The sequence below is a fragment of the Clupea harengus genome, chromosome 3, assembly GCF_900700415.2.
Source record: "Clupea harengus chromosome 3, Ch_v2.0.2, whole genome shotgun sequence".
Classification (NCBI taxonomy): Eukaryota; Metazoa; Chordata; class Actinopteri; order Clupeiformes; family Clupeidae; genus Clupea; species Clupea harengus.
In genome coordinates this window covers 4,296,874-4,323,430 of record NC_045154.1, presented here as the reverse complement: position 1 = coordinate 4,323,430, position 26,557 = coordinate 4,296,874, and the positions used below count along the sequence as shown (strand labels likewise).

Here is a 26,557-nt window from a genome sequence, read left to right as displayed (position 1 = left end):
CTCTCCCCCTCTGTCTCTCTCTCCCTCTCTTTGTTGTAGACCCCACCGTGCGACTGGCCCTGTTCCGTAACCATCATCTCGTTCCTGCTCCAGTGCGTGGGAGAGCCCCCCCGGAGCGCAGAGACGCCTGTAAAGGTAGGACTCCAGCAGGCCCATCACACACAGCACCTCCAGCACTCCTGAGTGTACGCACAAACCCTCAGCGCTGTCAACACAACAGCCTGTCCGTCTCCACCCCGGCTTCCGTGCACAGGAAAAGAAGAGACACGCAGCACCTACCTCTGCGTGGAACTCCCAGAGACGTGCGCCCCCTTCTCAGTGAAATTGAACGCACATGATAGGTCGTAAATAGCCGTCCATTAAGTTATTTGGGGACGACAGAGGATAAACAGGACGATTGTGTTTCATGAGGACTTTGTAGAGGACTGGAAGTGTGAAATTAGGTTAAGTGCAGAGGAGGTAGGCCACTGAGGGGTTCCAGACAGGACAGGCCTCTTAGTTCTATACAGGAGAGAGTTCTTTCCGGGGAGGCATCTCTAAAGGAGTGGGTGGGGTGGGGGTGACTTGGGTGGGGTGGTGTGAGAAGCTGAACATTTCCCTTCTCACTGTTACGAACATTCCGGACTGTTTATGTACTTTACCGCGAAATGCGGGAGTAAGAGACGGTGCCTCCATTCATTCTCACACACACGCACGCAGCCACAATTACCCAACGTCTTCCTGCAGGTCACATAATATGTGAACCTTGAACATTGTTGAGAGAGTTGTGGGGTGTTTTGTGGGTTTGTGGTGCTTGTTTGTTACACGGTGTGAGATTGGAATGGTGTCGGGTGTTTACCGCGAATTGGTGTATTGTTTGGTCTGCCGCGATATACAGCACGCATCCATATTATTTGCATACACCTGCTGTTGCTCAATTATACTGATATATATACTGGGTACCCACCATCGCATCCATTTACCATTTGCATTGCAATAACATCCATAAACTGGTTCAGATACATATACTCACACTTCCTGGTTCTCACGCTTCCACATACTGGTCCCAACGCGAAAGCGCGCTCGCGCTGGGATAGCACTTTTACATTGTGTCACTAGTGGAGGGAGCGGGGCATTATTTCACAGGGGTGTTTGTCGTGTTCACATTTCATTTAGGTAATAACTATGCATTGTAGGGTGATTTGCTAATGGGTTAAATGGTGTTTGAGTGATTTATATGGAGATATGTTATTTGAATGTATAATTGAATATAATAACATGAATGAATGGTTTTGTTAATAAGATGCACAATGTGCTTTGCTTCCCCATATTCATGGGTTGGCCCTATTAGGCCAATTAGGGGCAATAGCTAGGCCTTCTTAAGAGGCTAGCTCAGTGCCATTCGGGGGGTGGAGGTAGAAGGACAGCTTTCCTGTTGCGAGGAGTTGTCTGTCACGGTAACACTGTTACGCTGCATTTGGATATTGAATCTTTGTTTTTGTCTGAAGTACTTTGTTTTGGTGCTAGTAATACTTTGGCTAAAATCCACAACCTGGAAAGAAAATAAATATGGTTGAATTGAAAACGTAAACCACTGCTCCGGCGACTCTTTTGACCACCATCTCCAAAGTCCACATCCCTAATCGTGGGCTGGCCGCGCCGGTCGCTCACATTTGGTGTCAGAAGTGGGATACTGTGGCGCCCTAGAGGAAACTGGAGAGAAGAGGTGGAAGAAGAGGTGCGAGGCGTGGACGAGGCAGAACACAGGCTCGTGGCACGTGGCGCAGGATGGACCAACGGCTAGGCCGTAGTGACGAGAAGGAGGGCGATGGCCCTGAGGAAGTGCTGCGAGGGGCAGAAGGGGGAACTACGGACACGGTCGAGCGGAGGCGTGAGGATGAGAAGCCAGGTGATATAGCCGGGTTATACACCCTGCTGGAGAAGACACTGAAGTCCCAGGAACGGGATGCTAGTAAGCAGGAGCAAAGATGGCGAAGTGTGCAGATCCAGCTAAACCAGCTCCGTGATGACGTTGAGCAAAACCGGCCACCACGTCAAGCATCTCCGCCGCCTCAGCAAGGTCTACAGTCACCACTGCAGCATCAGCAGGATCTACAGCCACAGCCGCTGCCGCCGCAGCCACAGCCAGATCAGCCGCCACCACTGCAGCATCAGCCCCAACCGCCAGGTAATGCACACCTGAATAGAGATGGCGCAGCTCCAGTGGCATGGTCACGTAAAGCTGTTCCTAGGTATGTGGAAGGTGAGGATATTGAGCAGTACCTCACCACCTTTGAACGACTTGCCAGGGCCTATCGCTGGCCCAGGGAAGATTGGGCGGTGTATATAGTGCCGCACCTCAGTGGCAAAGCCCGCAGTGCTTATGTCGCCATGGACATAAACGACAGTATGGATTATGCCAGAGTGAGGGAGGCGATCCTGGAGAAGTACGAAATCAATGAGGAAGTCTACAGGAGAAGGTTTCGTGAGCCAGATGTCCGGACGGGAGAGTCTCCCAAAGAACTCTACCAGCGTTTGAAAGACTTGTTCCGTAAATGGATTAGACCGGAGCAGAAGACGGTCGAAGAGGTAGCCGAAGACATCATCCTGGAACAATTTTTCCGCACCTTGTCACCTGAAGTCAGGGTGTGGGTGAAAGAGCACAAACCCCAGACTGGCCAGCAGGCCGCAGTACTGGTGGAGAACTTCCTTTCGGCCCGCAGAGGCCCGAAGATCTTCCGTGCTGCGACTGGCTTCCAAGCCACGGCCCCTGGTAAGTCAGATGGGTTTGGTGGTGGTCCTAGACCTAGAGAACAGAGTAGAGGGAATGAGAAAGGCCCCTACAGGCCGTATAGGCCGACTACTTTCCACAGGGAACGCCCTGCCAGTCGTGTTGTGTGTAATCACTGTCACAAAGAAGGACATGCAAGACCAGATTGCCCAGCGTGGCAGCCCAAAGCCCAAGGACACTGTTGTCTCCCTGGGTCAGAGGAGCAGAAACAGGGGGTTATGGGTAGGTTGCAGACTGTCCCAGTGCTAGTGGGTGGGAAAGGAACTAGTGCCCTGATTGACACAGGTAGTTCCCAAACTTTAGTCCAGCCCCATCTAGTGGATCGAAATGGGTATGTCACTGGCGGGAGCTTGACAGTCATTTGTGTAAATGGCGATGAGCATGTGTATCCTGTAGCCAAGGTGTACATAGAGGTGCAGAGACAGACTTACCGCCTTACTGTAGGGGTAGTGGAGGGTCTCAGCCACCCAGTAGTCCTTGGACAGGATGTACTGATCTTGCCTGAGTTGGTGCAGGCCTATAAGCCTGTTAACGTGGTCATGACTAGGTCACAAGCCAAAGTCCAAGCCGAAGAACCCCAAGAGCTCAGTGAGCTCAGAGCGATGCCATTTTTTGATAGCTTTGAGGTAGCTGAAAAGCTAAAAGCTAAGAAAAGCCTTAGGCAGAGACGGAGAGAGAAGTTAGTGGGGACTCTTAAGAAGCAGCAAGATGGCGAGAGCACTCAGATAGAGGGTGAAGCTTGGGAAGACATGACCCTGGATATAAAGCAGCTACAGAGCCAAGACCCAACTTTGCAGGAGGCCTGTAGTAAAGTTAGCAGTAAAGATGGTGTGCCTACTGGCGTGTCAGCATCGCTCAATGGAGAAAGCTTTGTGTTGCATGGAGGTGTGTTGTATCACCAGCCAGAGGGAGATCTAGCAGAGCAGCTAGTGGTACCCAAAGGGCTGAGAGAGAGAGCTCTGTCCTTGGGCCATAGTATCCCATGGTCGGGTCATCTCAGTACGACCAAAACCTTTGAGAGAATTGCGGCTAGGTTTTATTGGCCAGGAATGTACAGAGACATTCAGGGCTACTGCAAGGCTTGCAGTATTTGTCAGATCACTAGCAAGCAGAAAACTAGCCCATTTCCTCTCCAGCCACTTCCCATTATTGAGGTGCCCTTTACAAGGATAGGGATGGACATTGTTGGGCCTCTAGAGAGAACACCGAGAGGGCACCGCTACATTCTAGTAGTTTGCGATTATGCTACCCGCTATCCAGAAGCTTTCCCACTCCGCAAAGTAACTGCCACCACCATAGCACAAGCCATCCTTCAGCTGTTCTCTAGGGTAGGGATACCCCAAGAGATCATCACAGATCAGGGAACAGCCTTTTTGTCCAAGAAGCTCAAGCAGGTCTATAGCTTACTTGGGATTAAGGGGATACGGACCACACCCTATCACCCCCAAACTGATGGCTTGGTTGAACGCTACAACCAAACCCTAAAGAATATGCTACGGAAGTACGTGTCAGCCAATGGAAAAGATTGGGACCGCTGGCTGCCATACTTGCTGTTCGCATATCGTGAGGTGCCCCAGGCATCTACCGGTTTCTCTCCATTTGAACTGTTGTATGGGAGACCAGTGCGAGGCCCCCTGGATCTGCTGAAAGAAGCCTGGGAGGGACCAAAGGCACCGGAGACCCACAGCATTCTTGCCCATGTCCTGCAAATGCGGGAAAAGATGGAGGAGATGACAGAGCTGGTCCGGAGCAACCTGGAGCAAGTGCAACACCGCCAGAAGGTCTGGTACGACAAAAAGGCCAGACAAAGAACTCTTCAGCCGGGGCAGAAAGTTCTCCTGCTCCTCCCTACATCGGAGAACAAGCTACTCGCTCAGTGGCAGGGGCCATACACCATTACCCGGAAGGTGGGGCCTGCCACCTATGAGATCAACATGCCTGGCCGGAAGAAACCAAAGCGGGTCTTCCACATCAACCTGCTTAAAGAGTGGCGGGAGAGAGTTCCCGAGAGCAGTCTACAGCTCATGGTGCAAGCCGTTGGAGAAGAAGAGGATACTCCAGAGCAGTTTTTTTCCAACTGCTCAACCACTTGCACCTCTTGACCTAGCACACCTTACTCCACAGCAGCAGAGAGAGCTGGAGGCCATCATTCCTCCAGGTCTGTGTCGAGAGACACCTGGAGTCACCACCCTAGTGGAACACTTCATTCCGCTGAAAGATAGCACACCAGTACGTCAAAGGATGTACCGAATCCCAGAGCGTCTTCTGCCTCTACTTAAGGAGGAGGTGGAGGAGATGCTGTCCCTGGGGGTCATTGAAAGATCCCATAGTGAGTGGAGTAATCCCGTTGTGCTAGTCCCTAAAAAAGATGGCAAAATCCGATTTTGCATAGACTTTCGCAAAGTAAATGCACAATCACACTTTGATGCATACCCAATGCCCAGGCTGGAAGACCTGATTGAACGGCTGGGTAAGGCACGCTACATAACGACCCTGGACCTATGCAAAGGTTATTGGCAGGTGCCGCTTGCTGAGCAGGATCAGCCCTATACTGCCTTTAGAACACCTCAAGGGTTGTTCCATTTCCTTGTTATGCCGTTTGGCCTACAGGGGGCGCCGGCAACCTTTCAGAGACTAATGGACCGTGTTCTTGAGGGCACGGAGTCCTATGCTGGAGCGTACCTTGATGACATTGTTATCTATAGCACCACCTGGGAGGATCATGTGGGTCATCTGGCTGACATTCTGCAGCGCATCCAAAAGGCAGGACTCACAGTCCATCCAAAAAAATGTGACTTTGCCAAACCCGAGGTCCGGTACCTTGGCTATGTGCTGGGCAGGGGTCTAATCAAGCCCCAGAAAGAGAAGGTGCAAGCCATCCAGGATTGTCCCCAGCCGCAAACCCAAAAGGACGTGCGGTCTTTCCTGGGTCTGGTAGGCTGGTACCGGAGGTTCGTGGCTGACTTCTCCACTCGTGCTGCACCTCTTTCGGACTTGACCCGGAAGTCTGGGTCTAGTCGATTGCAGTGGGGTGCAGAACAGGAGCGGGCCTTCAGTGACCTGAAGGGGGCCCTGTGTCAGGGTCCAGTGTTGCAGAGCCCAGACTTTGACAAACCCTTTACAGTGCAGACGGATGCGTCTGGCATTGGTCTGGGCGCGGTGCTACTCCAAGGGGAAGGGGCTGACCAGAGACCGGTGGCTTTTATTAGCCGCAAATTGTTCCCCAGGGAGACCAGATATGCAGCTGTTGAACTGGAGTGTTTAGCCATAAAGTGGGCTTTGGACACTTTGAGATATTATCTGCTTGGCAGAGACTTTAAGCTGGAGACTGACCACAGAGCGCTTCAGTGGCTCGGCCGTATGAAGGACTCTAATGCCCGGATAACCAGATGGTTCCTGGCCCTGCAGCCCTACCGGTTCCAGGTCCAGTATCGGGCTGGAAAGCAGAATGTGGTAGCTGACTTTCTGTCTCGCCACCCTGGTGGTGAGACATCAGAGGGGGAAGGAAATGTGAGAAGCTGAACATTTCCCTTCTCACTGTTACGAACATTCCGGACTGTTTATGTACTTTACCGCGAAATGCGGGAGTAAGAGACGGTGCCTCCATTCATTCTCACACACACGCACGCAGCCACAATTACCCAACGTCTTCCTGCAGGTCACATAATATGTGAACCTTGAACATTGTTGAGAGAGTTGTGGGGTGTTTTGTGGGTTTGTGGTGCTTGTTTGTTACACGGTGTGAGATTGGAATGGTGTCGGGTGTTTACCGCGAATTGGTGTATTGTTTGGTCTGCCGCGATATACAGCACGCATCCATATTATTTGCATACACCTGCTGTTGCTCAATTATACTGATATATATACTGGGTACCCACCATCGCATCCATTTACCATTTGCATTGCAATAACATCCATAAACTGGTTCAGATACATATACTCACACTTCCTGGTTCTCACGCTTCCACATACTGGTCCCAACGCGAAAGCGCGCTCGCGCTGGGATAGCACTTTTACATTGTGTCACTAGTGGAGGGAGCGGGGCATTATTTCACAGGGGTGTTTGTCGTGTTCACATTTCATTTAGGTAATAACTATGCATTGTAGGGTGATTTGCTAATGGGTTAAATGGTGTTTGAGTGATTTATATGGAGATATGTTATTTGAATGTATAATTGAATATAATAACATGAATGAATGGTTTTGTTAATAAGATGCACAATGTGCTTTGCTTCCCCATATTCATGGGTTGGCCCTATTAGGCCAATTAGGGGCAATAGCTAGGCCTTCTTAAGAGGCTAGCTCAGTGCCATTCGGGGGGTGGAGGTAGAAGGACAGCTTTCCTGTTGCGAGGAGTTGTCTGTCACGGTAACACTGTTACGCTGCATTTGGATATTGAATCTTTGTTTTTGTCTGAAGTACTTTGTTTTGGTGCTAGTAATACTTTGGCTAAAATCCACAACCTGGAAAGAAAATAAATATGGTTGAATTGAAAACGTAAACCACTGCTCCGGCGACTCTTTTGACCACCATCTCCAAAGTCCACATCCCTAATCGTGGGCTGGCCGCGCCGGTCGCTCACAGGTGGGGTGGGGGAAGGGGCTATGAGGAGGACATGTTGTAGTTGTTGTGATGAAAGGTGCAGGGATGGAAGGAAATTCTGATCTCTGTCTTTCTCACCTTTGCTGCCATCTGCAGAGGCGCCCTGTCTGGGATGGAAGAGCTTGGGACGGTCTTTTTTCTCTTCTCTTTCTGTCCTTCTCTCTCTCTCTCTCTCTCTCTCTCTCTCTCTCTCTCTCTCTCTCTCTCTCTCTTTCTCTCTCTCTCTCTCTCTCTCTCGTGTTTTTGCGTCTCCTCCTCCATGGGGCCTGGAGTGCGTGTAAGCCGATACCTATTTTCAAGTGGGTTACTTCATGTCCAGCACATCCACAAAGAGAGCCTGGATAAAATAAACACGACAGAGTCGGATATCTCGGAAAGAATCTGTCACGGCTTGGGGGGGGGGGGGGGGGATGGGGGGCGGTTGAGGGAGCGTGGTTGGGGTGGTGGTGGGGGGGGCTAATCACCTCCAGAAGGGGGCTCGGGCTGAGCGCCTGAAACGTAAGCCCCTGTCGAGGAGTGGAGGGGAGCCCGAGGCGCTGAGCTGAGCATCCTGGAGGGGGGTATAGGGGTATGGGAGAGGGGGTCTGGGAGAGGGGGGTTGGTGGGGTTGGTGGTGTTGGTGCCTTCCACAGGTCAGCTGGGGGATGAGCGGGCAGCTCATGGCATGGGAATACATGCAACAAGTGTGAGTGTGTGACTGTGTGTGTGTGTGTGTGTGTATGCTTACATGCATGTATGTGTATTACTGTATTGGCATGGCCTATTAACCAAACATACTAGTTGTCCTATGCTTAGTCATCAATTTCCCCCGCTAGAGAACATAACCGTGTCTGGTGCATACAGACAGCATGGGTTGGTCCACAGTGTAGTAAGCTATATTGAGCTTTCAGGGGATGCCACGCATGCTGGCTCAGATAGTCACTGTTTACTGGAAAGAGAAGGAAACATTGTGGTCATCTTGCAAAAATCCGCCAGTAATCCAAAGCAAACATCAGATAATATCTTCTTTTATAGGCACTGCACTTGAGCCAGTTCTGCTTCCAGTGTATATGCCTCAGAGTAGATGCAGTTTCTATTCTTCAAAGACCTTGACAGCTGTTCATAAGCACTCTCTATTCCAATAACAGTGAGTACCAATGCTGCTTTGCAAGAGCAAAAACATTTTCCTGAGAAAATAAATAATCGGATAAAAATAACATTCAGAAATAATTTCCCATAATTTGTTTGACATTGATGTTACCTGAGTCATTATTTATATCATGCATGATTCAAATCTTACAACGGTGAGAGCAGTTTTTCTCCTCGTTGTGTTGTCATGGTCAGCTTGAAATGTTTCATGTAAGACTTTCATGCAATGGAAAACTAAAATGATTTCCAAGGAATGGGTAGCAGGCCCAACAACACTCCAATAATGGCCAGGAAAGGATGTAAGGGTATAAATAGCAATGCTTACAGACATTTGACGTTTGTTGGCATTTCAGTGCTGGAGTCAAGACAATGGTTTTGAATGTAGTGTATAGTCTAGTAAAAACAAGGAATACGCCACGTGCTTGCTCTCACCCTCTACCACCTGTTACTACCCAATATGATCAACTGTTCCAACAGCTAGAAGGCTGAATTTATTTTTTATTTTTGTGCTACAGCATATTAGTCTCTGTCCATATTAGTCTCTGTTCCTGTGTATGTGAATATGTGTGTGTGTGTGTGTGTGTGAGTGTGTGTGTGTGTGTGTTAGTGTGTGGGTGTGTGTATGTGTGTGTGGGTGTATGTGTGTGTATGTGTGTATGTGTGTGTGTGTGTGTGGGTGTGTGGGTGTGGGTGTGTGTGTGTGTGTGTGTGTGTGTGTGTGTGCATGCACTGACCGTTGGCTGACCGTGGAGGCTGTGCTCTCAGGAGGAGGGGGCTTGACCCGGGTCAGAGGAGAGCAAGAGACAGACTCCTATGATAAAAGAGCTGACCTTCCTCTCTCTGTCTGCTCTACCACTCCCCAACTCACATAGCCCCGCGGGGCAGGAGCACACACACACGCACGCACGCACGCACACACACACACACGCACACACACATGCACGCACACACAGACATGCATGCAAAAGCGTGCACACACGCAAACACGCACGCACACACACACGCACGCACGCACACACAAACGCACACACACATGCAGGCATGGGCACAGATGTATCCACAAAAGCACAAATATTCCGTTATCTGGTAATTACTGTTTTTGGTCAAACTTGTTTTTTAATTATTAAAAAAACATAAAACATATCCTTAAATGGGACATTTGTGTTTTAACCAAAGCAGGTATCTATCACAAAATCCGACCGCTTTCTACTCCCATGAGACAGCATGGGGGATTTTATCCAATCACATTTCAGTCTCAGCGTAAAGCTTGAGTCTGGGCTCCACCAGACACATCATAGTGATTATCTAAACAAATTGCTCTATTTCTGCGAGCAGGGCGTAATCTATTGGAGACATCAGTGGCTCTCTGGTGTGTTGGATAGCCTAGAACGTGACGGTAAATGCCAGCAACCTTAAGAAGGGTAAGTGTAGGCATATTCATTTCACTGGGGCAGTTTGGTTCGCCCCAAAACAACATTATGCTTATGTTGACAAATAAACGATATATAGGATTTATCTCGTCTCGTAGTGCTATTGCTTTGGTAATCATTTTGTTTAGTTGTAGCCTAGGCTATAACTTGCAGCATTCGCTATCGAATAAATATGGGTTCACAACAATCTAGCTAGCAGCTGTAAACAATGCATTTGTGTTTTCCTTTTCCTCTTAGAAAGTGTGCGTTTAAAATCTACACTTTAGTTTCTTTCTTCAGTTTTACGTGTCCAAGCAGGATTTTGTCATTCCTTTGTCAGCCTAGGTGTGAATTATATAGGCTACATTATGTTTAAGTTTGTAACATGTTATTGAAACCAGCGCCAGTACGTTTCGATTTTTTCCAGTAACAAATTCTTTCTGGACACCAAGCCGGCAAGAAACAATCCTAGCAGAAACCCTGATACACATGCAACTACAGTACCACATCACTATACAGTCACTAATGCACATACATATGCACACATGCACACACTGTCACATACACAGATGCAGACATGCACACACATACAAACACATATGCAAACATACACACCATCACACAAACTGGGACATATTGCACACACCTAGATACACTAATAATGTACCACTAATATTGTAAATGATTCTGTCAGGGTTCTAGCTCTAATTCTAGGTTTGACTTCTCAGTGTATGACAGCTAGCCTTCGACTCTTGCTGCAAAACGTCCTGCTATCAGCGTCCCTGTTGTTATCTGTTTTCATGAAAACGATGATCAATCGTCATACACCACTAAAGAGTTTGAAAGTTTGTGTATGTGTGTGTGTGTGTGTGTGTGTGTGTGTGTGCATGTGTGTTTGAGCGCGCATGCTTGTGCCTGTATTTAAGTACATTGAACATGCTCCTGGTTGAGCTGTGGGTCTCCAGGGGGTCGTGACTGTTGCAGGAGCCCAAAGAGAGCGCTGCTGACTGGGGCATGAGAGATGGGGGCAGAGGGCTCCTGCCTCCCCCACCCCAGCCTACATAATGTGCTTAAAAGCTTGGCTAACAGCCGTGACTGCTGGGGTCCCCCATGTCCTCAGGCCCCTGGCGTCCTCAAGGAAGGCTGAGGACAGGGGTGCTGTTTGAGAGTGTGCATGTGTGTGTGTGTGTCTGTGTGCATGTGTGTGTGTGTGTGCCTATGTGTGTGCACTGATCTTTAGGAGGGGGGTGAGGGGTTGTGTTGGTGAATGAGGGAGTGTGTTGGTGTCTGTGTCAGTCATTTTTGGTGTTCTGTTTGTAGGTTCATGAAAAACAGCTAGAACATGATTAATGATGTATGGTTCTCTTTGTGGCATTAGATAGCCTGGGCATATCATAATCTTCATTAAGTTATCAAATTATCAATGTGGTCAAATACATTTTTGTCATTTTGTAATTTTTTGCAATAAGTTTAGTGTGTTCTTACGGTTTCAAATGCCACTTTTTAGGTTACGTAACAGTTGGTTTGACTGAAGCTTAATCGCCTGTCATTTAATGTAGAGCCTTGTCCACTTGTTGTTGTATCTGTAGACATGGCATGTCAGGACACAGTTAGCATAACTCATTCATATTTTAGCTTTTAGTTGCTTAATTGCCCATCTTTTCTGGCCAGCTGTTTTTACCCCCGTAAGCGTTTGAGCCCAGCGGGCCCCTGGGGACTGATTAATCACTTGACATTTTTAGGGGATTTGGAATTAGCTCATGTCAACTGTATGCCATAAACCTTCTCTGCCCGGCCTCTGCTGCCTGGCCCAAGCATGAAAATGAGTTAAATAAATGCCTCATTAGTTCCAGCGCGGGGCCTGTCAGGAGCCATTAGCGGCTCACACCCATCTTCACACCGCTGCCGCGCTCAGCTGTGTGAGGGGGAGATACGTGCTGAGGTATCGCTTGGACTATAAATGGGCTGTATCTTCTCTTCTCCACGTCACCTGGCATTAAGCAAAATCAAAAAGTCAATCCCAATCAAAAATCAATCACCTCACTGCCTTTGTTACGTTTCACTCACCGTTCTGGTTTTTCATGTTCTGTGTTACTTATGTTTCTTCTACTTCAAACTCAAATCTGCTGGAGGGTGAGCTACATGCCGGGAGCTGTTGGCTGTAAATGGGCCGTGTCCACTCTGGTCTAAGTCATGCATCTGTCTGTTCCTCAAGTTACCTGTGATTAAGCAAAGCCATAAGGACAGCCCCCTGAGTCAATGCTTTTGTTTCCGTATTCATCCAGAGGCAGAGGCTATTACTGGAGGAGTTGTCTGAGTTCAGCGCCTCACCTACACACACAAACACTCTCCAGCAGCTCAGAACACTTACAGCTGCCAAACCTCTTCAAAAACACACACCCTCTCTGTCTCTGTATCAATCTTTGTGTGTGTGTGTGTGTGTGTGTGTGTGTGTGTGTGTGTGTGTGTGTGTGTGTGTGTGTGTGTGTGTGTGTGTGTGTGTGTGTGTGTGTGTGTGTGTGTGTGTGTGTGTGTGTGTGTGTGTTACACCCCCTGTGTTTATTAGTGCACGCTGTGCTGCTCCCCCCTGCTCTCCAAAGCGTTTATTTCATTTTGGCGACAGCTCAGAGCCACCGCTCCAGCCCCATCCCATCGGCCGCTCCCCGGCTGTCACTCACGGCAGAACCGCCGCCGTCCCGCACGTCTCGGCAGCGCAATCGCCTGCGGACGCGTCACTGATGGGCGGCAGGAGAGGGGATAATAATAAATAATCTCTCCTGACGGTTTGTTTGATGTTTCTTGTCAAGCGCAGCTCACCGCACAGAGGAGGAGGAGGAGCAGGGGCCGAGGCCAGGGCGGAGGCAGGGCGCGCAGCCCTACCAGTGGACGCACACGCAGGCCGTGGGCTTGGCCCCCAGCAGCCCACCCCACCCAGACACCCCCAGCACCTGTGCCAGGTAAGGCACCCATGCTTGGGAATCATTTGGCACACACTGGTGTTAGACATGGGACCTTGGCTGATGTGTTTTTTATTTTTACTGGGCTGTGCATGTGTGTGTGTGTATGTGATGTTGCAGTGAGCGCTTCCTGCCTGAGATCAATCCTGATGTGCTGAGGGGAGGCCAGGTGCAGCTTGTGGTATGGACTTTTATCAGGAGTATTTGCTCTCTTCTCTCATAGTGACACCCCACCTCCACCACCATTTAGGTGTAGAATGGAAATGATGTTATGTTATAAGTTATGAAAATCATTTGCAGTTGTTTTTATAAGTATATCTATTTACAATCCGTGAGTGTGTACATGTGTGTGTGTGTGTGTGTGTGTGTGTCTGTGTGTGTGTGTGTGTGTGTGTGTGTATATGTGTGTGTGTGTGTGTGTGTGTGTGTGTGTGTGTGTGTGTGTGTGTGTGTGTGTATATGTGTGTGTGTGTGTGTGTGTGTGTGTGTGTGTGTGTGTGTGTGTGTGTGTGTGTGTGTGTGTATGTGTGTGTGTGTTCAAAGACTATTTCAGGGTCCAGGGATGGAGTTTGTGCTGGAACTGATGATCTCTCTCATAGAGAACCCGGGCTCGTGCGTCGACATTCAGTTGGACACACAAGTACGTTTCCAGCTCGCTCACCAAGCACACTTTCACACACACAACTACGTACACACACATGCAAGCACACAGAAACACACACATGCAGACAAACACAGGCACACACACACACACACACACACACCACTGTGTTGCTTGTTTATTGTTGACCATAACATTCCGTGCCTGAGAAATATTCATTCCTAAATAGTTTACACAACAATATGCTCATTTATTTATGTTTCATTTCAATGTCATGGATATGGTCATATAGATACAACTAAAATCGAAAGGCATGATTGTGTTGGAATTTTTAAATAAGTTCTGATTTTCACGGAATTCCAGCATAATGAGAAAAATATGCCTTTAAATCTTGTCTTGTCCTCATCTTGTTTTTAGTGAAATGTAGATCCATAGTACGAAGATAGGTTACCAGTCTTTGTATCGCTTGCATCAAATCGGATTTGGATTATTTGACTTTGAGTTTAAATGCCTTTCTCCCCTTTTCATACATTTTTCCACATTATCAGTATTTCCCATCACGAGTCTCATTTTGGAATTAATCGCCCAATAAAATAAGATACAGATAACCCAAAAAAAAAGTGATTAAGAAATGAAAAACTTGACACGACGAGGAGAGATTGGATCATGGAGGTCAAGAGCCAACACAAATATTGTCCAGCCGGAGGCGGAGTGCGGGTGGATGGATGGAAAGTCGGAGCAGATAAGGAGCGAGGAGGAGTATCTCCAGTTTAGAAGAACTCCAGAGAGATTCAGTTCATGATTAACCTACCGCTGAAGTGCAGATTACTGGGATGCAAAACCATGCGTGTGTATGTGTGTGGGTAGGTGTTAGTGTGTGTGTCTAAACACATGTACGCATAAGAATGTGTGTCTGTGTGTTTACTGTCTGTGTGTGTATGTGTTTCAATGCTGGTGCATTCTTATACAGTTAGTGTTGGTGGTGTGTGTGTGTGTGTGTTTGGGAGCAGGCCTGTCACAACGCACCCAGAGCCTCGTGGGGGTGTTTGTGGGAACCAGGATGGCGGGGTCGGACAGGGGACAGGGAGAATGACTCTCCTCCAGCAGGAAGTGGCTGAAACAAGGCCTTTCAGATGGGCCACCATGACTGGCCCCTCTGTCCCTGACCGCTGGGCCCCATGGCCCCTGCTGACAAAGGTGCCAGTGACAGGGATGAGCAGGGCCGGCAGATGACCAGATTTAACGCTCGCCGTGCACTGCCATGAAGGCCCACACTGTGTCCGCTAACGAGGCCAAATTAGATTTCGGTGATGATTCCCCCAAATGAAATCCACGAGAACGGTGACTGACCGTGTGTGATGCAGGTAGCCACGCAGTCGAGAAGGGAGTGCGGGCCGAAACACTAAACCCACTGTCCCCGCTCCCCACATCAAACCAACAACCTCTCAGCAATCTGCCAACCCTCATTTGAAATATGTCTGTCAGTATGATGTATGGCAGCATTTTTCTGCCTTTTTCACGGTCCAAGCCTGACTTATTTTTATGACATACATTTTGATTTCACAAACCCTGAAAACATAATTGAATATATCGCTTTATTGGTCTCATCATCGCAGTGGCTGTTCTTTGCTTTGCTTGCTAAGTCACCTGCACCTACAATGATTTTCATAGACACTGGCCTCTGTGGTGCTGTGCACCGAGCGGAGCTCACGAGAGCAAGTCTGTGCCGTCTCGGAGAACCAAACCTAGCTGCACGCTGTTTATGGCAGTCATCGGGTTCCCTCTTCAAAGCCCCTCGCATGGATTAAATCAGTGTTCTGCATTAGGCTCTGGGCAGCTCACGACCTCCCTCTCTCTGGATGGCTTCAGCCAGAATCTGTGTAAATACTGTGTAACCCACGGCAATGCGATACCCGCCGTACAACAGGGTGTTGCCATGAATCAAGTTTTGCGGAGCTGCAAATATTTTAATTATTCGAGCTGCGTAGAGGAAACCACTTAGGTTGCGTCGACGGAGCTTCGCCGTTGTTCGCCGTTGTTCGCCGCTGTCCGCCGTTGTCCGCCGTTGTCCGCCGTGCGAGACTAATAGGAGAAAAATGGCTGGAAACACTTTGTTTAGTCACAGTGGTTATGGGAATGTGTGGCCATTTTGTTTTAAGAGCTGCTGTATGCCATGCAGAATGCAATGATACTAGTGGCAGGAAGATGAGGCAGCGTTATTTAGTTTACTAAATATGACAGTAACATGAGGAGCATAAAAACTAAATAGAAATAGAAATACTGTGAAGCGGCAGGATGCCTTCTTCTGTTGTCTAGTTAGAGTTTTGATCGTACAAAAGTTAGACTTAACCGTCCTCCGTGTTTTAACAACGCTGTTTACTGTTTGATTTCCATTCTGTTATGTGTGACGTTTGAGCCTTGGCAGGACTCAGTGCAGTTCTGTGATCTCTTGGAGGTACCAAAACCATGTCTGCCTGAGTGTTATTGTTTCCTACCATTTAATTTGAAATGGTTCAGAAAGGCCATTTTAGTCTGAGCTGTGTGGTACAAACGTCACTTCCAAGCGTCTCAGGAAAACATGACCATGGTCGTTTCTCTTCGTTTATGGTGTCTGACTGCCACCTAAAAGACTGAAAGGATTCATCGCTGAAGAGCCTCAAAGTTGTTTCAAAATAAATTCAAAATTTAGATTATTTTACCGATTTCTCAAAACGCATCGGAAAAAGTGGCTTTAAAAAGAAACGCCAGATGAGCGTCCCCCCACCCCAAAGCACTCCTCAAAAAGAAAAAAAGTTACAAAACGATCACAGGAGGATGCCCGCCTCTCTACCCGATACCCCTTCATCTGATGTTTGGCGGCGGCCTCTTGCCGTGCTGGCATTCGGAGGGCTGCGGGTTACCTGTAGAGCGAGGAGCCTCCTCCGGCTCCACCACCCCCTCGGCTCCCACACCCCGTCCCCACTGTGGCGCTCTCTGTGGGGGAGAGGGCTGCGTGTGCACAGGGCGCCGCCTCTACACGTGGAACGCATCAGCCCGGGGAGAAGGCTGGCTTTGTTCCCTGTGTTTGTAAAGATTTGCACTAAGCCCCCGAGTGGAATGGAACCCACTCTCTGATATGGCGGCCGGGGCCCCGGGGTGAAGGGCCTTGATATTCCTCAGAGGCTGGGCACTGTGCTGTGTTTTGTCTGCCATGAGTGTTTTGCTGGTGAGCGGGTGAACAGGACTGGTGTGCCCACGTTGAGTTGAGTTGTTTCACAGAACCTGAGCGAAAAAATCCACTTACTTGAATGTCGTTGATGGTTTGATGGCAAAGGTTGTATTGTGTAAGTTCATTTCAAAGTCACCGATCTTAGACTTACAAAACTAAGACTGCCCTTGCCGCTGTTGAAGACCTGTCACACAAATGAATGGCAACATGGCATCAGTGGCAACGTTATTTAGTTGTGCGTTTTAATCAAGGTCATCCCACATTCCACTGGTGGATCGGACTAAGTGTGGTCCCTTTCATTGATTTTTGTTTGTTTGTTTTTTTCTTTTTCATCACAGGAAAAGAAGCTCCCTCACCACAGAGGGTGACCTCCGCTCCGTCCAAAAAGGAGCGCATCTCATTCCGGGACAAGCCTGTCCAGCAGAGCGGGGGCTGGGGAGGGGGGAAGAAGAGGGCTAGAGTGTGCAAGTAACATCCACGCCAAACACACGCCGCTAACAAGGCCCTGAACATGATACCGGAGTAGGCTTTCTTGTCTCTGCTGTTCCTTTATTATTGCATTAGTGCGTCTCTGCTTGTGTTCCTGTGCAGTGAGTGTGCTCTGACAAAAGCACTTAACCGGCCTGAAAATGAACATTTGTGCCTAAAATTCTTTGCAGCTGCTGTTTCAAGCTTTAAAATCAGCTTCCTCTCCTGAAAATTAATTAAAGGCAATGGATAAGGTATAGCCTAAATATCTGCAGGCCATCTCTGAACGCCTATTATTCTCGGATATCAGGGGCTTGAGCAGGTCAACGTCGCTCTGGTATTGCGTGGACCCGAGCCCAAACCACTTACAAATGACATGCTTAATATGCAAAAAATGACAAGAGATTAAAAACCAGCTCAGCCACTTTCAAAACACAACTATTTTCCCTTTTCTTGTGGCCCTCGGAGCTTTCGAGCTACACACACTGTGTTAGCACACACACACACACACACACACACACACATACACACACACACACACTGTGTTAGCTTTGTGTATAAAGGAAAACATAATCCTCACTGCCACTGAGAAAATGTAACTAAATGAAGTTGAATAAATTGTTTTCAAAATGTCAACAATTCGTAGTTTTTTTTTCTGTTATCTCCATATTTCCTGACAATTGATGGACATTGGTCACCAGTAAAGTCATTAGTTCAGAATGTACCAATGTCGGAATCACATTGAAGACGTAAAAGATATTCAGCAGGAGCTCGGTTACTTTTTTCACAGAGGTTGTCTAGACAGCCATTTTCTTAAAAACCAAACAAAGAATCCAACAGCGAGTAAATATTAATAAGAAAACAGCTTTGCCCATCGTGTATTGCAAACATTGACCTTACAATTAAATTGTTGCTTTCTTTTATTAGTTGCACATTGGCGTGGTTGAGTGGATGATTTATGTTAGTGTCTGTGCGATCTGCACTGTGGTGGGCCCAGCCCGCTGATCTGTGGCCTGGAAATGATATGTTAATCACAGTGAAAACAAATAAGCGTGGCCGGGGAGTATGGCACCCTGTCAGGAGATGTGTCTGTGTGTGTGTGTGTGTGTGTGTGTGCGTGTGCGTGTGCGTGTGCGTGTGTGTGTACTGTCTGTTTCTCTTTGCCCCTGCATATTCATATTCTCTGCTTGTGTTCTGGCTGCACGCGGGCACTGTCACTCAAGGCCGTGGCGTTGGCCCCTGCATGTGGTGGCCCCGCGGCCCCTGTGTTAACTGCTGCTAGCACCTGAGAGTGTAGCGCCCTGCGTCGTGCCCTTGTCTCTCCTCGGCAGGATGGGCCTCTACCCCTAACTGGTGGTGAAAATATTAGTCTCAGAACTGTGTTATCTGACTAAATAAAAAAAGTCCACGGCTGGATGGAAATCCCATTCTCAGTCTCATTGTCACCTTGTTAGATGTGGAGAGACTTCGTTCAATTGTTTTAACACCTGAAGGAGAAAATAGTGCATGCCTTTGTACTTGCAATTCATCTAGCACACTCTAGATACTGCTACATATTTTCTGTGTCCTATTTTCACTTGTGCAAGTCAAGTGTGCTCCAAACTGCCTGTAACTGTGTTACCTCTGAATAGCACTGGCATGAGGGACACTCACTGTGTTTTCACAAGGAAGGGAACTATAACTCAGGCCATTTGTCATCCACAGATGCCCCATATCGCTGCAGAGTCATCTGGGTGAGCTGCTAATCCACCCGACGGCCGGTTGAACGTAGATCTGCAGCGGGTTAGTGAGACACTCAAAGGCAATAAAGGCCCGTGTAGGTTTGTTTGGGTTTCTAATGGTCTACATTTGATTTAATTAGCCGGGCCCATATTACAGGGGGAAATAAATCTGGATTGGTTAAAGCCGGTACCACAGAGGGCTGCTTCCTACATGAGGCGAAGGCGTTACGGAGGGCTCCGCTGCCGCCTCTCTTAGCGTCCGTCACAGAGACAGGCTCCTCGGCGAGGCCTGCAGAGGTCCACGAGGCCCTTGTTTCTGCAGCTGCTGCCCCAAGCCTGTGCTGAGACCCAAGCCGTTTATTATGCTTTTAATGACTTAAGTGACTGGAAGGGCCGCGAGTACACAAACCCAGCTGACATATTTGCCTCGACCCCTCGGCTCTCTCTAAACCGGGGGCCTGTCTGTTCCGACACCAGTAAAAGGAGAAACAAACAAAACATCGGAGCATGAGTCCTCTGTTCACACTCACTGAGATCTAGAACAATCTGTCAAAAAAGCAGGCTTGAATTATCTGTCATACGAAACAAGCCATGATGTGAACTCATTCATCAAAATTTTATAATGGCAAGTCACCTATGATAGATGAAAACTCATCGATAGATGAGTAGATGAAGAATTTGTATTGCACTATAACCCTTCACAAGCTACTGGTGAAACTGTACACTGCAGTGATCACACGCACAATCACAGAGGTTACGTTCTTGAAAATGTATCAGCCAGTATTTCATTTTGTCACCTATCTTCTCTTAAGTAGCACAGTCTTAAATTTCATAATCTATTCTTATTGAGATATCCCATGCTTTTAAAGATAAAACATATATATTAAATCTTTACATTACAATACTAATCGTGTTATTTATGCCTCTGTGGAAAGACTAAAAGATTTTCCTCTTGAGGCAGTGTATTATATGTCTAACCACTGAGGAATTACAGTCTTGTAGCTATTCAACTACTTATTACCCCAGAGACAAAAACGCACGCCGCTGTCCAGTTTGTAAATGATGGCATCTGGCATCAATATTTCTGTCAAATTAACATCAATCCGTTTAACTGACATTTTTTACGTATAGCAATTTTGTTAAGTTACATTAATATGTGATATCTTCGGCAGAGAATGTAGGAAATGAAATAAACGTTTTCAGAGGAATTGCTACTCGTGTCTTGAATGCCCAGTCCTAAATCTCAACAAACCGCCGCGAACTTTGCGCATTTTCTCCTCAGCATGGTGCCGCGCGCGGAGTCATTTTAGAAGCCTACAAGAAACCCCCCTGCTACTTAAGAGCAATCCTATTTATTTTTATTTTTGTGGTGTGGCACCAGCCAGCCCTAGGTATTATCGGTGACCTGATAGCGAACTTACCTAGATATGGCTAGCTTTGCAGGTGGTATGATTTGTAGACAGATGATTCTCTGCACTCCTGCGTCAGGGTAGAGTTATTGATCTATTCGGTTTGATTGTCATCGCACCTTTGATGTTAAATCTATTTCAATGCAGTATCGACTGGCAAAATGAGATAGCGTGAAGTTAATCATTTTTATGCAAGAGTAAAACAATTCTACATTGATGAAAAGGTGATGGTAACCTGTTGCTTAGGCTAAATTCTCCTGTGTCATCTCCTATCGTGCATTATTACCATTTTCACAGGGAATAGCCACGAATGACTAAATTACAGCTATCATCCTTGAGATGGATCTATGGTATTATTTAATTCTCTTTACCCATAGAAAACGTCCTATGCTTTGAGAAGTAGCCTAAATCGAACTGTAACCTATTCCATAGTTTCTATAACCAACAATTGAGCATCTAAGTTTTCATACGTGGACATTAAGGAGAAGTTTTACAATGCGCTGACATTCTGTCATTCGACTGCGCATTGCTTCCTGACTCAGTCCCTTTCACCAATGCAAAGTTCCACAGATTCTTACTTTAATTCGATTAGCAAAGCCGAACCCCGAGACTTGACACACTGACTTCATTGAGACTATTTAAATGTATTGGGGAAACATTTCAACTTTTTGTCATTTGTCAAAAGGATTTTGCAAACATATATATTACTATCAGACATTTGTATTTCTTAGAGACCCGATTCTGTATGGTATTACGAATTACTTTGTCTTTTGAAAAAGTTCTCAGTTTTGCATAGGGAGAACACTATTCAAAAAATGTTTTGGTAGTTTCATCAGTAGATTATGATTATAGGCCCTACATGAAAACAAATATATATACTTTAGAACATTAGTAAGTCATTCAGTAATATGCTATGTGAATATCAACATGAATCATGTTATAAAATAGAGATAAGTATAAATTAAAATGTTTTTTAATAAAATAACTGTAATATGTTCAATGTGTTAAACCTGAGAAAATACGTCACATTTCAAAATAAGGACAACTTCGGGGATTTTGAGGCCATCTTATTTACTTTTTTGTTTTATTAACTAACATCTTTTCTGCGATATTTTGACGTATTTGTGTTCCTTCATGTCTTCTGAAGCATTTTAATCAAATCATGTTTTTGCGTGTAACAAAGTGTGCTACTATCACTTCTAAAGTGTATAGAAACAGTTACAATTTCTTCTCCTTCTTCCTATTATTATTACAACTACTTCTATTATTATTATTATTATTATTATAAATGATCTATCTATGAATTATATTAATGTTATTATAATAATAAGTATTATTATTAATAATAATAGCAATAATAATAATACTGTTAATATTGTTGTTGTTGTTGTTTGATAGCCAGAAGAAAATATATAATAATATATATATATAATAAGCTAAAACATAAAAAATAACTTTTCAATAATGGTAAAAGAAGTAGGCTACACAATAGATTCCTGAACAATTTAAGAGTTTCAAATCCATGTCACTGTATACTTCAAAGTCATCATAGTTTATACCACACTGAAAAGCAATTATTTCTAATGTTAGGCTACTTCATTTAACAATTTGCTGTGTCCGTTTAAGTAATCTCTGACAGTTAAGCTGGATGGCTGGCATACTCTGTTTAATATATGTTGATAAAAACTTGGATATAACCTACAATCGTGTCGGTTTTTTGCTACGTCTAAATTGTTAGCAGAGGGCAATGTGCGCGCTTTCGATTCTCTAGGAGGTGGAGCCTCTCCATCTTCATATTCAAAAGCTGGGAGGCTTTTACAGGCAGCCCGTTTCTGTTGCAGTTATAAAGAGAGACCCTTGGTCTCTTTAAGACGAGACAAATTAACGGCTTTCACAAATAATTGGCTTAAGGGGTGTTGCCACTCTCTTGAATGTATAGCATCGGCACAGCTTTGGGTTGACTTACATGCGCAACGGGCCCTTCAGACGATGATGGAATACATGAGCGACAAGTTTGCCATGAAGAGTCAAGCACTTAAGGGCGATTACTACATGGGATCCGAAGGAACGCTGGACCAAGTCATGGACGGTCTGGACGCGGTGCAGTACTACAACAAGAGCTCGCCGAAATGTGTGCAGGCCTTCTCCTTACAGAATTCGGAGCACCACACGCGGATTGACCGCTCATCGCCTTGTGACAACCAAAACAGTAAGTTCTCCTCACACTTAAACACATCTCTGTGCATGTTAATAGCATGTGATAGGCTTCATATTCTGTATCAAAATCGGCCATAACTTTATGACAGCCATTACAGTTTGTGCAAACTTTATGGAAAAGCTTTAATCAAAACTGCTCAACATTAAGTGACTAAACACATGTTGGCTGTTGATAGGTGAATAGAAGCAGTTCAAGGGGAAAACATTGCGTATTTTTCTCTTCAAAAATAGACTTTTGTTTTTCTTCCCCATCAAGTCAAAATAGCAGTCAATGTTGCTGTGCTTTCACACCTTTGTCTACACTGACCTGCATTTTATTAGAGGAAATACAAATTCTCTAGTTGTGTTTTTTTTTTGGAGCGTGAGACTTAGCCTGCACACCTGAGATATATGTAAGTGTGTGACCTATGTGTTTTTTCTTAGAAAGCAGGGGGACATAGCTTTTTCCAGTACTTTGACATATGTGTGCAAATTTAGATTTCCATTAGCTGTAGTTTACTAGCTAATTTCTGCGTTACAGTTAAGCCCGTTCTTTTTTATCTCCATTGGGGAAGGCTGTTCCATTTCTGCTGAAATCGAAAAGGCCTAAGTGAAGCTTTTTGTATTAGAACCGCTTTAACGCACACGGCTTTGTAAAAAATAGAAATTATTACTCTTTATTATGTAGACTTACTAGCTCCTCGGTGCTTATGATTTAACTTGGTGTCATTAGTATGGTTTTTAGGTCGTCCATGTCACTTTGTATATATAGAAGTAACTTTTAATGTTCCTGCTGCATTTCTATTCTCCTGTAGCAAATTATTGTAACGCTAAAAGCGAGGAGAACAGCTTGCACTCGGAGTTGACGAGGCCTATGGAAAACTGCTGCAATCTGAGAGCGTCGCCCGTTGCGCCGGGCACGGAGAAAACGGACCTGGAGGAGATCGGTGAGAAGTGTGACAGCAATGTGTCAAGCAGCAAAAAGCGTCGGCACCGGACCACCTTTACCAGCGCTCAGCTGGAGGAGCTGGAGAAGGTGTTCCAGAAGACACACTACCCGGACGTGTACGTGAGAGAACAGCTGGCCATGCGGACAGAGCTCACGGAGGCCCGAGTCCAGGTGGGTAACCAACAACTAATTGTGTATGCCCCAGCTGGCAAAATACTGATACTAAAGAGTCGGGAAACTTTGGCTCCTTACGGCAGTTTCATTGAAATTATGACATTTCACGGGCAATAGTCAAAGCATTTTTATGAAATTGCTGGTGACAGTATGTGCTTGGGTTTGATGTAGGCCATATGACGTCTAACTTATATGTTATTAACTTACTGTTGAAATCGAAGATGATAAACAATGATTGAATATATTTTAGGAATGTTTCACTGAAGTTGAAAAACATGAACAGTAAGGTGGTGAATTAAGTTTAACAATTTTGATTGTAATTAAATAGTTGGCAGGGTTTTAAAAAAAAACTAAATAGCTTTTTGGAAAAGCTTTTTGTTTGATTGTTTTACTTAATAATTTCTGATATAACATTATTATGTACATGCAGTACTGTGTATTGCAGATGTTTTTTTTTACATAGGCCAATGCATACAAATATATGAAAACGTTTTCTCTTCAGGTATGGTTTCAGAACAGAAGAGCAAAATGGCGTAAAAGAGAACGGTATGGGCAGATTCAGCAAGCAAAAAGCCACTTTGCCGCAACATACGACTTATCGGTTCTACCGAGGACAGACAGTTATTCCCAGGCAAGTTTTTTGGAGTTGTTCATTATTTGTCTACCTCAATGAGACGTTTCGTACAAGTGCAAAAATAGTGTGAATGTGGAGTTGATTAATTGACCGCTTTGGACTGCGCTGTTGAAAGCTCAATTATTTTAACTGCGAGTCTACTGACCCTTCCACCTGGGACAGACCCATCACTCGCGCCTGAGAAGGCCGCGTGAAGTTCATGCTGAATTATTTCACGTCCAGAGTGGTTTGAAATTCATTATTTGGAACATTATTCTAGATAAGACCTTGAATCGTAATGCAGTGACACGCCTGTGAGATTCCCGGCACAGAGGCCAACATCTCACCTAAACCAATGACAGATATCCTCTCCGAGCGCAGACAAACTACTGCTCTAGCACTCTAATTTAAATCCCTAAAACGTATAAACACATTAGAATGTAAGACTTTCTTATGCACTCGTTATATATATAAAAAAAAATACGACACATAACACAGCTGCGTATGTTGCATATGTTGGGTGTGGTCCATTTTGAACATTTTGGGATAGAACGCACTCTCACGATAACTGACAAATATGTTTGCGTGGGATTTGCTTTGAAGATTTAAACACAACAGCTACGAGACCTCTGTGCCCTGGCCAACATCCAGTCTAAAGTTCCATTGAGCATATTTTGTGTCTTCTCATATGTTTCCTATATAAACATTAGAACAAACCCATCTCTTTTCATATAGTTAAATGGGATTTGGTATTATCGTGGGCTGCCGCTAACGAAAAAAATCCTCTGTTCCTCTGTCCTTATCCTGATTTCAAAAGCATTTCAAAACTCTCTTTATTGTTGAGAGCCTTTTTTTGTTGATAGTAATGTGTTTTTTTGTGGTTATTTTTGCATTGTGCTTTTTCTTATCCCATTATCTTGATATATTTCAGATATGTACAGAATTAGATATACCCAATTTGACTTGCGGAATTTACACTTTCCAAGAGGTAGATCAAGCCATCCAACTGCTGTGATATTTAGCTGTGAAAATGTTATGAATCCACAATTTGGTTTCATTCTGGATGTATAACCCCTTCACAACAATCAAGTTTTCTCTGCCTCTTTGCTATGCTACGCATATCATAACATTTGCTTTTAATTGTATTTCGAAGTTCATTTAGCACACATTGTACAAAATGACCAAAGCACTGAAAGACACACAATAGAATATCATTTAGAAACGCTCCTTTATGTAGCCAATCCAGACCCTTCTCCCGCTCGACTGACCAATGACCTTGCACCGCTCTGTCTTATTCAGATCCCCAACAACCTGTGGACAGCCCCTTCACCTGGAGGCTCTGTGGTGTCCTCCTGTATGCTCCCGCGGGGGTCCCCGCCCTGCGTCCCATCTCCGTACCCCCACTCCCCCCGCGGCGGTGACCATGGCTACGTGGGCTTCCCCAACCACCAACAGAACCAGTTCGGTGTCAACCACGTCTCCATCAACAACTTCTTCGCCGACTCTCTCCTGGCCCCGCCGCCCAACAGCCACGCCGCCGCCTTCGAGACCAAGCCCGAGTTCGAGCGGCGGTCCTCCAGCATAGCGGTGCTGCGCATGAAGGCCAAAGAGCACACGGCCAACATCTCCTGGGCCATGTGAGGCCGACCACCCCACCCTAGTACAGACTTTAAACACAGCCAGGGTAATGTGAACTCAGTAACAACCATTAATGATAATAATGATGATGGCAATAACAGTAATATTAATAATTATTATTATAACTTTGTGAATGTTGGAGGTCGAGCATGAGCAGGCGCTGGGCTGCTCGGACCGCCACATCCTCACACAGACAGCGTGTTCTGGAAGCTTCCATTGTGTCACAAGAGAACTGGATGTTTCTGTGCCAAGGGCTGTAGCCCTCATGTTTTGTACACGTCAGTGACTGCAGTGTGGGAACATCTGATGAAGAAGCTGTTGTGTTTCCAGTAGACAAATGTAAGGTGCAATAAGTGACTTGTGTCGTAAGAAAGAAATGTTCAGTGTCCAGTATAAACTATCTCTGGGGATTCATTGACAGCTTGTTAGAGTGTATGTAAATGCCAGAGACATTGGCCTTATGTCTGAAAAAAGAGGATATACGAGCTGTTTGGGACGAACCTGGGCACTGTCTTGTGTAAAAGACATGCAGTTTAAATGAGACTCCTATTAAGTCTGCCGTCTGGCAGGTGAAAGCCCTCGCTGTTTGCCGTTGTTTCTGCTCTGTCTTGCCAGAGGTTGTGGTACTTTCGCCTGCACTCGTGAGTTGAAGAGCTTCAAGAAGAAACTGACATACTAACCCGGTGTGCAGGCCCAGCAGAAAGAGCGTGAGCT

General features: G+C 46.0%; 2 protein-coding genes across 2 annotated transcripts in view; both read left to right on the top strand.

Moving 5' to 3' along the window:
• Positions 1 to 17,623, top strand: part of lrriq1 (leucine-rich repeats and IQ motif containing 1) — a 36,968-nt gene extending 19,345 nt beyond the window's left edge. The window contains exons 16-20 of the mRNA XM_031564286.1: positions 40 to 135; positions 12,722 to 12,866; positions 12,987 to 13,047; positions 13,410 to 13,506; positions 17,014 to 17,623. Of these exons, the coding sequence (XP_031420146.2) occupies positions 40 to 135; positions 12,722 to 12,866; positions 12,987 to 13,047; positions 13,410 to 13,506; positions 17,014 to 17,147 (533 nt within the window). The 3' untranslated portion in view covers positions 17,148 to 17,623. The remainder of the gene's footprint in view (positions 1 to 39; positions 136 to 12,721; positions 12,867 to 12,986; positions 13,048 to 13,409; positions 13,507 to 17,013) is intronic.
• A 4,558-nt stretch (positions 17,624 to 22,181) lies between these two features.
• alx1 (ALX homeobox 1) lies at positions 22,182 to 26,035 on the top strand. Its single transcript, XM_012825038.2, has 4 exons — positions 22,182 to 22,482; positions 23,285 to 23,589; positions 24,095 to 24,223; positions 25,505 to 26,035. The coding sequence occupies exons 1-4, from the start codon at positions 22,263 to 22,265 to the stop codon at positions 25,844 to 25,846; spliced, it is 996 nt and encodes a 331-aa protein (XP_012680492.2). The 5' UTR covers positions 22,182 to 22,262; the 3' UTR covers positions 25,847 to 26,035.
• Positions 26,036 to 26,557: the final 522 nt, after the last annotated feature.

Bases quoted from the DNA above. Each gene is read 5' to 3' on its own strand.
- alx1 (XM_012825038.2), top strand. From the start codon at position 22,263: ATGATGGAATACATGAGCGACAAGTTTGCCATGAAGAGTCAAGCACTT. The intron at 22,483-23,284 runs GTAAGTTCTCCT...ATTCTCCTGTAG, and splicing joins GCCTTGTGACAACCAAAACA to CAAATTATTGTAACGCTAAA. The intron at 24,224-25,504 runs GCAAGTTTTTTG...TGTCTTATTCAG, and splicing joins GGACAGACAGTTATTCCCAG to ATCCCCAACAACCTGTGGAC.